The following is a 14,251-nucleotide window of genomic DNA, read 5'->3' on the forward strand; positions in this document are numbered from 1 at the left end:
AATCCCCTCCATTTCGACCCATTCAAAATAAAACAATAAAAAAATAAATAATTTACACATATTTGGTATCTCCACCTTCAGAATTGCCGATCTCGCAATATAAAAAATAATTAACCCAATCGTTAAACGGTGTAACGAGAAAAAAAGTAAACACCCCAGAAATTTTTTTTTTTTGGGGTGGGGGGGTGGGGGGGTTTCTACATTGCAATAACGAGCAATCAAAAGATCGTATCTGCACTAAAATGGTATAATTAAAAACATCAACTCGGCACGCAAAAATTAAGCCCTCACCTAACCAGAGATCGCGAAAAATAGAGACACTACGGGTATCAAAAAATGGCAGAATTTTTTTTACAAAACTAGTTTTTTTTTTTTTTTTTTTTTCACCATTTAAATTAAAAAGAACCTAGACACGTTTGGTGTCTATGAACTTGTAATTACCTGGAGAATCATATTGATAGGTCAGTTTTAGCATTTAGTGAACAAGGTGAAAAAAAATAAACTGTGGGATTGCACTTTTTTTTGCAATTTCACCGCACTTGAAATTTTTTCTTCCATTCTCCAGTACACGACATGTTGAAACCAATGGTGGCGTTCAAAAGTACAACTCATCCCGCAAAAAAAACAATCTCTCACATGGCCATTTTGACCCAAAAATAAGTGTTATGTAAAAAAAAAATTAAAACGCAAAAAGAAAATTACCTCTGGTTGTTAACGGGTTAACCTTTCTATTTTAGAGCTTTTTAATAACTTTTCCATTCCTTACATCTGGAAAGATCTAGGTATTACTAAAATAAAACACTAACATATTGGTATAGACTTCATCCCTTTCCAACAAATTAAAACTACCGTATATACTCGAGTATAAGCCGAGATTTTCAGCCCAAATTTTTGGGCTGAAAGTGCCCCTCTCGGCTTATACTCGAGTCACGGTGGGCGGTGGGGTCGGCGGGTGAGGGGGAGAGGGCGCTGAGGTATACTTACCTGCTTCCGGGGCTTCTGGCGCTGTCCCTGCAGTCCCACGGTCTCCGGGTGCCGCAGCTCTTCCCCTGTTCAGCGGTCACGTGGGACCGCTCATTAGAGAAATGAATATGGACTCCACTCCCATAGGGGTGGAGCCACATATTCATTTCTCTAATGAGCGGTAACGGTGACCGCTGATAGAGGAAGAGGCTGCGGCACCAAAGAGCAGCTGTCCGGGAGAAGGAGCGGGACGCCGGGAGCAGGTAAGTATTTCATATTCACATGTCCACGTTCCACACGCCGGGCGCCGCTCCATCTTCCCGGCGTCTCTCCGCACTGACTGTGCAGGTCAGAGGGCGCGATGACGCATATAGTGTGCGCGCCGCCCTCTGCCTGATCAGTCAGTGCAGAGAGACGCCGGGACGGGACGCTGAGGAGCTGCAAGCAAGAGAGGTGAGTATGGCTTTTTTTTTTTTTTTTTTGTAGCAGCAATGGCACAGCTTTATAAGGAGCATCTATGGGGCAATAATGAACGGTGCAGAGCACTATATGGCACAGCTATGGGGCAATAATGAACGGTGCAGAGCACTATATGGCACAGCTATGGGGCAATAATGAACGGTGCAGAGCACTATATGGCACAGCTATGGGGCAATAATGAACGGTGCAGAGCACTATATGGCACAACTATGGGGCAATAATGAACGGTGCAGAGCACAATATGGCACAGCTATGGGGCAATAATGAACGGTGCAGAGCACTATATGGCACAGCTATGGGGCCATAATGAACGGTATGGAGCATCTATTTTTATTTTTGAAATTCACTGGTAGCTGCTGCATTTTCCACCCTGGGCTTATACTCGAGTCAATAAGTTTCCCAGTTTTTTGTGGCAAAATTATGGGGGTCGGCTTATACTCGATTATATACGGTATATTTAATCTTCCCTATGAACATTACATGCTATTAAATAGAAAAAAAAAGTGATTGTGGACCTGTGCAACACTAAAAACATAATCACAGAGGAAATTTGCATTTTACTCACCAACTTAAACAAAAAGCAGATTTGGTCAGCACATAACATTTTATGACCTCTTCAATGATTTGGTCAAAACAAAAAACATAAATAATTGGGAGAAAGACCGTAAACTTAAAACTACTATTGAACAATGGAAAAAGTCGTAGTCTTACCTATTCATCTGATCTTTGTTCAAACTGATAGTATACACACCAAAATTTGGGAAGGAAAATAGGGGAAAAAATGTAATAAAATGATGGTGCGTCTTATAATTCACTTTTACTGTAGCTTAAGGGGAAAGCGGCTGCGGTGGATCAGGGACCCAGGAGGCAGGGTCATTTGTGCAGGAAGCTGGTGGCGGAAGGAGTGGGACGATCCTGTGGGCCCCAGGCCGGAATAAGGGGATGTTCAGCTGTGCGAGGCTGCAGCAGGTCCCTTGCTGTCACAAAATGTCGGCAGGACCGTGCTTCCCATGGTTTTCAATGTGGAGAACTTTGAGAAAATGGACTCCGCAGTTGGCGCATTTGCAGATCACGATCTTGGGAGACGTAGACCTCTCTATATGTGAAAACTAGAATGGCCTTTCTGTTGGGAGGCATTTTATGTTTATTAGGTTTAGGAAATATTGTTGCTTATTAGATCTGTTTTGTATTTTTTTTTTTTTTTAAAGCAACATGTACAAGATGGACGTAAGGATAACCTGGTTGGCTTTGTGAAAACTTTTGAGAAGTTAAATACATCTGAAGGAAGTCCCGGTGTGTTTGCTTTAGACTGTGAAATGGTAAGTGGTTTTGGTTACATCAAATTCTTCAATGCTAACATTTCTGTATAAAAAGCTTGTACTTTTGTATATCTGCTTATTCTGATACAAAATAAACAAGTACTGTATTTTGTGGATTATAAGGCGCATCTGTTTACAAGACGCACCCCAAATCTTGGGGAGGAAAATAGTTTTTTGTTTTTTTTTATTTTTAATAAAATGGTGTTTATTTATAATCTTTTTTTTTATTTTTTTATTTTTTACAGTAGTTTACCTGGGGAGCAGCAGTGATGGAGTGGTGTCCCAGGTGGCATGGTCGCTGCTGCAGGAACTGGTGGCAGAAGATGCTGCGGGCCTCAAGCTGGTGGGACAGGGTGTTTGGCAGTGACAGGATTGGTGCGATGCTGCGGGCCCCAGGCTGGTTAGATAGGGTGTTTGGTGGTGCAAGGGCTCTGCTGACATTTTGTGAAAGCCCAGAGCCCCGCATCTTCCATACTTTTTAATGCTGTAGACTACGGTAAAATGTCCGCCGGAGCAGGTGCATGCCCAATTGATTTCAGGAGACTGATCTTGGTGCCAAAATCTCAATCTGCGCATGCGCCACCTCCGGCAGCCATTTTCCTGGAGTCCACCGCATTGGAGAGTATGTAAATTGCGGGCTGTGGGCTTTCACAAAAAGTCTGTTCGGGGGCTCCACTGACAAACACCTCGTCTTACCATCCCTGGGGCCTGTGGCATCGCCCCACTCCTGCCTTCGCTGCAGCAGGAAGATTCCTGCACCAGTGACCTTGGTACCCCGCTCCACCGCCGCTATAATTCAGATTATAAGACACCGAAACCGACACCACATGGGGGGGACAGCGCTTACTGTAGCGCTGTCTCCTGCACGGCACACGGACTACACACAGACAGCGTCCGTGTGCGGTACGTGTTTTACATGATCCCATTGACTTTAATGGGTCCGTGTAATCTGTGCGCTCCCACGAACACTGACATGTCTCCGTGTTTTGCACACGGACACACGGTCCGTGAAAACACGCTGACATGTGCAGAGACACATTGATTTCAATGTGTCTACGTGAGTCAGTGTCTCCGGTACGTGAGGAAACTGTCACCTCACGTACCAGAGCCACTGACGTGTGAAACCGGCCTAAAGGGTGAAGGTTGAGGTGTGTGGACATAATAGTTTTTGTCAAGAGATCTTTCACATTTTCAGATCTCCTCAGATTATACAGGGATAGTTTAGGAAAGTATTGGAATAAGTCTAAGGCCAGGGTCACACTAGAGAGTTTTACGGAAGTATGAGAGGCGCAAAAACTACGCATTGCACACGGACCAATGATTCTCTATGGAGCAGCTCCTATCTGCCATATATTACAGGCGTAGAAAATCGCAGCATGCTGCGATTGTCAGCGTATTGGGCAAAAAATCCGCCAATGAAAGTCTATGGGGGCGAGAAAAATACGGATTACACATGGACCATCAGTGTGACTTGCGAGAAATACGCAGCGGTGTTCTATAGAAAAGCCGGCAATTCAGCGCGGTGTACAGTAAAATCACACTGACAGGTTAGAATAGAATAGATCAAATAAATATCTACACAGAGTGGGAAAGCCAGTGACTGAGGGCAGATATTAATAGCCTAGAGAGGGACCATGGTTATTGCCTCCCCGGCTAAAAACATCTGTCCCCAGCCACCCCAGAAAGAGCACATCTGTAACATGCGCCTATTCTGGCACTCAGCCGAACAAGTTGTTACTCATTAATTGTACCACTTTTCCTACTTGACATTAATTTCTTAATGAATGTTTGGTTCTTCTTCATCCTATTTTGATCAACTTGCAATCATATCCTCTTGGCTTAAGCTTTTCAGTCAAAATTTCAGCAGTTTTTTTGAATGATCGGAGCTAATTCTTTCCATGTGCAAGAACACTGTCCCTTTGGGATGTCTCGTTTTGTCTGTGAATGTTGAGATGTTGCATATAACAATGTAATAATAATAATAATAATCTTTATTTATATAGCGCCAACATATTCCGCAGCGCTTTACAGTTTAAACAGTTTCAAACACAAAAGTCATAAGTAACAACGTTAACAATACAATAATTAAAGCAAAATAAGACGACCCTGCTCGTGAGAGCTTACAATCTACAATGAGGAGGGGGAGATGCAAAGTACAGGTGTGTATTTACAATGATGTATTTACAATCATGGTCCAGCCATCTTCAGGGGTTGGGGAATAGATGGAGATAGTGAATGGGCTACACACACACAAACATAACTTTGATTAGTGAACGTGATAGGCCGCTCTGAACAAATGTGTTTTGAGCGAGCGCCTAAAACTATGCAAATTATGGATGGTCCTAATATCTTGGGGTAGAGCATTCCAGAGGATTGGCGCAGCACGGGAGAAGTCTTGGAGTCGGGAGTGGGAGGTACGGATTAGTGCAGAGGTTAATCGAAAGTCATTTGCAGAGCGCAGTGGTCTGTTAGGCTGATAGACAGAAATGAGGGAGGAGATGTAAGGGGGTGCCGCACTGTGGAGAGCTTTGTGGGTGAGAACAAGTACTTTGAATTGTATCCTGTAATGAATGGGTAGCCAGTGTAACGACTGGCGAAGAGCGGATGCGTCCGAGTAACGATTAGCCAGATGGACGACCCTGGCTGCTGCATTAAGGATGGACTGGAGAGGGGAAAGTCGAGTGAGGGGGAGGCCAATTAATAGAGCGTTACAGTAGTCCAGGCGGGAGTGGATCAGGGCGACAGTGAGGGTTTTAGCTGTCTCCATGGTGAGAAAAGGGCGGATTCTAGAGATGTTCTTTAGGTGTAAGCGGCACGAGCGGGCAAGAGATTGTATATGGGAGGTGAAGGAGAGATCGGAGTCAAACATAACACCCAGACAGCGCGCCTGCTGCCGGGGTGTTATTATGGTGCCACCCACAGAGAGGGAAATGTCAGATTTAGGGAGGTTAGTAGATGGTGGGAGCAGAAGGAGTTCAGTTTTGGAGAGGTTGAGTTTCAGATAGAGAGCGGACATGATGTTGGAGACTGCGGACAGACAGTCAGTGGCGTTCTGTAGTACAGCGGGAGTAAGGTCAGGGGATGACGTATATAGTTGTGTGTCGTCGGCATAAAGATGGTACTGAAAGCCAAATCTGCTGATGGTCTGTCCAATTGGGGCCGTGTAGAGAGAGAACAGAAGGGGGCCAAGGACTGAGCACAATAAATATTTTTTTTAAGAACTCAGCAGAATCTTTCAATCAGTAATATTCAAAACATCAGCTCCTGATTTACTGTGCTTCCAAGTCACTTTTATATTTAGATCATTGTATTTTAATCTCCCAAGGAAAATATTCAATAATAACATGGAGCTCTGCCAAATAAAGAAAATGTCATCAATGTAACTGGACCACGAGATTACCTCATCTAAACCACATATGTTCTGGAGCACCTCCCTTTCTCACAAACCCAGGAATAAATTTGCATATGAGGGCATGCAAGTCGCTACTGGAGCTGCAGGAAGAAGTGGTCGTAGTTGAAGGGAATCTGGCAGCAGTTTACTATGTAATCTGAAGATAGCATGAGGTACAGGTTAAAGCGCAGATTTCAGCGATGCCTGTCATATCAGGTTTTCTTTACTTCCAATGATTATTTTAGCACCACAAATGTATCATTGCTGGGACACAGCAGTGCGTACCTCCTGGTCCAGCAGCACCCCCTTCTTTGATAAGCAGTTCACTGTCTATAGACATTTTATATACAGAGTCTGGTGTGGGAGGGGGCAGCTTTCTCAGCTCTGCTTCATGCTAAATCGAAAATTTCTGATTGTCTGAGAATGGCTGCACCTAGTAATCTAAGTAATCCATCTTTGCATTCAGCTTCTTTGTCTACACCACGCTGCTTTCAGATGTGGTAGCAAAAACCTACTGACAGATTCCCTTTAAATGTCTGGTTTGTGAATTATACAAAAAAATGAAAAAACTCAGTACAGTTACTTGTTACAAATACACTTTCTTTCACACTGAGCTCATTATTTTTCTTTGAAAAATATTTTGTTTGCGTTTTGATTTCCAGTGCGTGAAGACTTAACCCCTTTCCAGACGTATAGTTACGTCTAAGGTGGCCTCCCCCTTTTTGCTGCTGGCAACTTTTCCGGCACATGTCAGATGATTTCTTCAGCTGACATGTGCCCTTAACAGCCGCGGTTGGACTGCGATCCACTCATGGCTGTTAACATGTTAAATGCCGCTGTCAATCTCTGACAGCGGCATTTCACATGATCACGCCAAAAGTGCGTCACTAATCCTGCCCATCGGCATCCATGACACATGACGGCGGGTCGACCAATGGATTGGCATCATAACCCGGGGTTTGCGGCAGACCCCTTTGGTTGTCATTGCCGGATTGCTACTGAGCACCGCCCAACGGTCGGCAGCAAGTGAGCATTTATGTTACACAGAGCAGAGCTGAAGCCCTGCTCTGTGTAGCACAGGCAATCGTTTTATCTCAGCTCCTAGTCTCCCATAGAGATTATTGAAGCACGTAAAAATTAAAAAAAATTTAAATCACCCCTTATTTTGCCCCATTCAAAATAAAACAATGAAAAAAAAAACATGATTATCGCCGCCTTCAGAATCGCCCGATCTATCAATATATAAAAAGAATTAATCCGATCGGAAAACGTAGTAGCGAGAAAAAAATCTAAATGTCAGAATTACGTTTTTTGGTTACCACAACATTGCATTAAAATGTAATAACGAGCAATCAAAAGATCGTATCCACAACAAAATGGTATCAATAAAAAAACGTCAGCTCTGCATTCAAAAAATATACCCTTGCCCAGATCAGGAAAAATGGAGACACTACGGTCTCGGAAAATGGCAACTTTTTTTTTTTTTTTGAGGAACCAACACTTAAATTAAAAAAACAAAAAAACCAATACATGTTTGGTATCTATGAACTCGTAATGACCTGGAGAATGAAAATGGAAGGTCAGTTTTAGTGGACATGGTTAAAAAGAAAAAAAGAAAAATTAGTTGTGGAATTGCAATTTCACCACACTTTCAATTTTTCTTCCGTTTTCCAGTACACTATATGGTGAAATGAATGGTGTCGTTGAAAAGTGACAAGGGACGTATTATTACTGCATGATGATCGTACATGCACACAGGCTGTGTGTGCATGTGATTGCCACCAGGTGTCAGCTGTCAACTAAGTGCTAGGAACGGCTCACGGCACTTTAACCCCCCTAAATGCTGCAATCGAACTCTGTTGTAGATTGCAGCATTCTGGAAGTCAGCAGAGGGATGACAGCCTCTCTGTCCTTGTATCAGAGACTCCACGGCATGACGTGGGGTCTTGATCGTTGCTATGGTGACCCGATGTCATGACAACATACAGGTCACCAGAACTAGGAAAGTTGCTTGATCATGCACAGTCCCCATGCTATACATGCGATCAGCTTGAAAAAAAATTGTGACGAAGAAAAAAAATAATAAAACCTTCTTTTTTTACATAATTGTAAAAATATAAAATAAAATAAAAAAATAAGAAAAATCAAGATATTGTATCCATAAATAAATATTTGAAAAAAAGCTATAAACCATGAAAGTACACATTTGGGATCACCGTGTCCAGAATGACCCGAACTATAAAACTGTCTCGCTAGTTAACCACTTTGGTGAACATCATATATAAAAAAAAAAGAATAAAGTGATGCAAAAATTATTTTTTCTGTAAATAGTTTTTATTGTGTAAAAGCGCCAAAACATAAAAAAATAAATGTGTAATCGTACTGCCCCGAAGAATAAAACTGCCTTGTCAATTTTACCTCGCGCAGAAAGGCATAAACCTCTAACCCCCACCCCCAAAAACAAAATTCCTGAATTGTTTTTGTTAATTCTGCCTCCCAAAAATAGAAATAGAAAGTGATGAAAAAATGGAACCAATAAAAAGTACGTAGCTTTCAAAATATGCTGGTGCAAAAACATTTTTTTGCAATACAAAGCGTCTTTCAGTGTGCGACAACAGCCAAACATAAAAACCCGATACAAGGAACGGTTTAAAAAAATAAAATCTATTCTTCACCTGCTGTTGATTCTTTTTTTTATTTTGCCTCCCAAAGATCACAGTAAGGCTCGGCGCACATTTATCCTGTGCTGTTCGTTGACTGCTTACACCAGGGTTTCCATGTAAATATCTTAAATACGTGGTTCAGACGGAACTTGTGGCAGAAAATTCCCTATAATGAGACACATAGTGGCACTGTGGACGCCATAGGCCCTGTGATCCGGCAGTATCCGTCTTTTTAGGATTGCATAAAAGTGCCATCGACCACAGGTTTGTGCACTTATGAAAAGGGCACTGCTGAACAGAGGCCAGACGGAGTCCAGAGTAACTCTGCTACCTCACTATAATGAATGGATCCCTCAGTGGTTTCATCTGAATCACGTCTCTTAGATGGAAACCCCAGTGTAAGTGCTCAGCGTAAAGCGCTGGATAAATGTGTTCCCAAACATTATGTAAAATATTCCCAATAAAAGCTTCAACTCAATCCACAAAAATAGCAAGTCCTCACTCAGGTCTCATCTGTTAATGGAATTATAGGGGGTTTCCACGTTACTGGTAGTACAAAGGCTCTGGAAAAGCGAAATGACTCCTCACCCTCCAAAAAAAATTCAGCAAATTCTCCGCTCCCAAATCCAAATGCCTCCCTCCATTCTGAGCCCCACAGTATATCTAAACCACATATAGCATCCACACATGTTTGGCATTTCTGATGAGAGCCTGCCTAACTTACGGGTGCATGTCTCCAGAATCACCATCTGTTTCTCCTGATCCCACTGGGGGATGGAACACTGACAGCAGGCGGGCACTGCTGAGACACTGACAGGCGGGCACGGCTGAGACACTGACAGGCAGGCGGGCACAACGAAGACACTGACAGACTACTGAGACACTAGCAAGTGTAAGTGGTATATGGGAACAGGTAGAGACCCCGGAACACACTGGAGGAGCAGGGACTGACTCAGGAAGGACAGGAACACGGACAGGTTCGAGTGGAATATGGGAACAAGTAAGGACCTGTTTAGACTGTAAGGACAAAGACCCAGGAGGTGCAAAACGAGAGCGGAGCAGGGCAGAACCGCACGGAGTGGAGCAGGGCAGAACCGCACGGAGCGGAGCAGGGCAGAACCGCACGGAGCGGAGCAGGGCAGAACCGCACGGAGCGGAGCAGGGCAGAACCGCACGGAGCGGAGCAGGGCAGAACCGCACGGAGCGGAGCAGGGCAGAACCGCACGGAGCGGAGCAGGGCAGAACCGCACGGAGCGGAGCAGGGCAGAACCACTGCTAGGAGCGGAACCGCAGAGCATACAGAGAAGACACAAGGATACACACAGCAGGGAAAGGAAGCCACTGACACGGAAACAAACATATAGGTTTGGATTGAGTTCAGACAAGATCAGGGACAGGATATAAGATGCAAGAATAGGACACAGTACAGACAAAGACTGACACAGAAAGAGATGCTGAACAAGGACACAGGCCTGAGCATGCAGCCCTCAGAGAGGCGGAACATAGGACACAAAGCGCAAGGCAACAGGTCTGGGAATGCAGCCCCCAGAGAAGGCTGAAACAAGACAGGACCTGGCACCTCAGCAGCAAGACACTGACTGAGGGAGATAGTTGCTCGGGCATTCCTCTAAGGTTGGGAATGCCTTAAGTACCTGAGGCCTCTTGGTCATTGACCGGGGACACCTTAGGAAGGTGCTCACTGACTATAAGGGTATGTGCACACGTATCCTGGAGGACTGTGGATTTTTCCGCAGCGGATTTTGAAAAACCACAGTTCAAAACCGCTGCGGTTTTTACTGCAGATTTATCGCAGTTTCTGTGGCGGTTTCTACTGCGGGTTTACACCTGCAGTGTTCTATTGGAGCAGGTGTAAACCCGCAGCGGAATCTGCACAAAGAATTGACATGCTGTGGAATGTAAACCGCTGCGTTTCCGTGCGTTTTTTTACACAGCATGTGCACTGCGGTTTTCATTTCCCATAGGTTTACATTATACTGTAAACTCATGGGAAACAGCTGCGGACCCGCAGCTGCGGAAACGCTGCGGATCCGCAGCAAAATCCGCAGCGTGTGCACATAGCCTAAGAACCAGGAACTGCCGGCGCCACCCCCCCTATGCACACAGCCAGGAAGCATGCACAGAGCAGGCCGGAGACATGAGGCACACAGCATAGAGCCGGCAAAAGACAGAACTCACAGCATGGCCCGGAGTAGTGAATAAGTTGGTGTGTAAGGCAGGTGAGGGATGGGAGGCCATGCAGTGATGTTGGCAGCATAGTTACAGGGGCTTTGTATATGGAGTCCTCAAATTATTCTAGGAAAATCTGCGCTCCATGAGGCAAATGGCACTTCCTTCCTCCCAAGTCTCTCCGTATGGCTAAGTAGTACAGTACAGCCACATATGGGGTATTGCCACATTCAGTAGAAATTGTGGGACAAATTATGGTGCCATTTTTACACACTTCATGTGTGAAAATGTAAAATCTGGCAGTAGAACAAAATTTTGGTGGTAAAAATGTAGTTATTTTTCTTCACTACCCAATGGTATCAAATTCTGTGACACCTGTGGTGTCAATATAATCACTGCACCCCTAGAGCAATTCATTGAGAGGTTTAATTTGTAAAGTGAGGGCACTTGTGGGGGGTTCTGCTGTTCTGGCAGCTCATGGGCTCTCCCAGTGGTTCATGGCACCTGCAAGCCATAACAGTAAAATCTGGCTCTCCTTACTCCTGAGTAGCGTTGAGCGACCTTGACTTTTTTAGAGTCGAGTCGGGTTTCGCAAAACCCGACTATCTCAATAGTCGGGTCGAGTGAAATCGGCCGATTATGACGTAAAGTCGGGATCGACCGAAACACGAAACCCAATGCAAGTCAATGGGGCAGCATAGTCGGCAGTGAGTGGGGGCCAGGAAAACACCTAGAGTGCCCATTTTAATGCCAAAACCATGCATTCTTCTTAATGAAGCTTGTCAATCTTAATTTCCCTTATAATAATAGTTAAGGTAAGGTAAGTATTTAAACTTTGCAAGTGCTGTGATCCTGAGCAAGCAGGGGGGGCCCACTCGTTGGCATTGGCACTGGCACAGGGCCCCTCAAAGTACGGCGGTGTGTTTGCACGGCGGGGGCGCCTCCCACCGGCAGCGACACTTTTGCGTACTATGAGGGGCCCTGTGCCAGTGACGTCGCCAACGAGTATTCCTCCCCCCACCTGATGAAGGAACCTGCACTTTCATCTGCACCTTCCTCTTTGTCCCCGTGTAAGGTGGTATGGTATGCGGGAAGAGGAACCTGACTTTCAGCAGGGTCACAATCTTGCTGTGTAGCGTGCACGGGGAATGTTGCGTTATGGGTCAATGTACCAGCAGACTCATCTATCACTGGCTGGGCAATGGGCAGGATGAGGAGGAAACACAGATATAGACCCAAAGAATAAAGTGGTTTAAATGCAGTTCAAAATTGGTAAGAGGACTAACCAGGGGGCATTGCTTTGTTCAGTGGAGAAAAACTGTAATGAGAGGCTGACACAGAGAGTAGGCCCAAATCAGTAATTAGTCTAAATGCAGTTCGAAATTGGCAACAGTAGTAAACAGGCGGCACAGCTTTGTTGAGTGGAGGAGAACAGCAAGGAGCGGCAGACACCAATAGTAGGCCAAATGCAGTCTAACATTAACAACTACTTAACGAGAGCCTGAAAATGGAATTTCAGGACAGGAAACCAGGAGAACAGCAAGGAGCGGCAGACACTGTTAGTAGGCCCCAACCCAACTAGTAGGCCAAATGCAGTTGTTCCATTTAACAACTATTTAACAAGAGCCTGAAGATAGAAGCTCAGGAAAGGCAACCTGGAGAACACCTTGGAGCGGAAGACACCGTCTCTACAACTCAGACCCAACTTGTAGGCCGAATGCAGTGTTGTTTTCAACAACTACTTAAGAAGAGCCTCAAGATTGAAGCAATGGAGAGGCAACCTGGAGAACACTTTGGAGCGGCAGACACTGGTAGTAGGCCCCAACCCAAGTACTAGCCCCACTGCAGTTAGATTTTCCAAAAAAATACTAAACGAGAGCCTGAAGATCAAAGCTCAGAAAAGGCAACCCGGAGAACACCTTGGAGCGGCAGACACTGGTAGTAGGCTTTAAACCCAAAATTTTGGTCAATGGAGTTTATAAAATGTTCCAGGGGTACACAGGCAGCATTGGTGTGGTAAGCGGAGGACAATTTCTATTTGGGACTGCAGACAGACTTAGTAGGCTGTCCCCTGTGGACCATGCATTCACAACATTAACCCAGTGCGCCGTAATGGACATGTAACCTTTCGTGGACATGCCTACTGGTCCATGCATCTGTTGTCAGGTGCACCTTTCTACTATTAGATAGCCTGGTGATCGCATCTCACCACCTGTGCACTTGACCCACTCCCATCCCACTTCATCCCAAACCTCACCACAGTCTTCATCCCAACCCTAACCCATCTCTTTAACCTATCACTAACAACTGGCATTTTCCCCTCAAGCTTTAAACATGCCTCAATCACACCTATCCTCAAAAAGCCCTCTCTTGACCCATCCTCTGCATCTAGCTATCGCCCTATATCACTTCTCCCCTTTGCCTCAAAACTACTGGAACAACATGTCCATCTTGAACTGTCCTCCCATCTATCTTCCTGCTCCTTCTTCGACCGCTTTCAATCAGGCTTCCGGTCACACCACTCCACTGAAACTGCCCTAACTAAGGTCACCAATGACCTATTAACCGCCAAGAGCAAGCGACACTACTCTGTCCTCCTCCTCCTGGACCTGTCCTCTGCCTTTGACACAGTGGACCATTCCCTGCTGCTGCAGACCCTCTCATCCCTTGGAATCACAGAATTGGCCCTATCCTGGATCTCATCATACCTAACTGACCGTACATTCAGCGTCTCCCACTCACACATCACCTCCTCACCTCGCCCCCTATCTGTCGGAGTCCCGCAAGGTTCAGTTCTAGGACCCCTGCTCTTCTCCATCTACACCTTTGGCCTGGGACAGCTCATAGAATCTCACGGCTTTCAGTATCATCTCTATGCTGACGACACACAGATCTACATCTCTGGACCAGATATCACCTCCCTACTAACCAGAATCCCTCAATGTCTGTCTGCTATTTCATCCTTCTTCTCCACTAGATTTCTAAAACTTAACATGGACAAAACAGAATTCATCATCTTTCCCCCATCTCACGCGACCTCCCCAACGAACCTATCCATTACAGTAAACGGCTGCCCACTCTCCCCAGTCCCACAAGCCCGCTGTCTTGGGGTAATCCTTGACACTGATCTCTCCTTTAAACCACATATCCAAACCCTTTCCACTTCCTGCCGCCTCCAACTCAAAAATATTTCACGGATCCGCACATTCCTAAACCAAGAATCTGCAAAGACCCTAGTCCATGCCCTC

General features: G+C 45.2%; 1 protein-coding gene across 1 annotated transcript in view; it reads left to right on the forward strand.

Annotated features, from left to right (window-relative positions):
• REXO1 (RNA exonuclease 1 homolog) overlaps nucleotides 1-14,251 on the forward strand; it is a 256,903-nt gene that overhangs the window by 155,800 nt on the left and 86,852 nt on the right. Inside the window, exon 12 of the mRNA XM_069740645.1 lies at nucleotides 2,652-2,762. Within this exon, the coding sequence (XP_069596746.1) occupies nucleotides 2,652-2,762 (111 nt within the window). The remainder of the gene's footprint in view (nucleotides 1-2,651; nucleotides 2,763-14,251) is intronic.

The sequence above is a fragment of the Ranitomeya imitator genome, chromosome 1, assembly GCF_032444005.1.
Source record: "Ranitomeya imitator isolate aRanImi1 chromosome 1, aRanImi1.pri, whole genome shotgun sequence".
Classification (NCBI taxonomy): domain Eukaryota; kingdom Metazoa; phylum Chordata; class Amphibia; order Anura; family Dendrobatidae; genus Ranitomeya; species Ranitomeya imitator.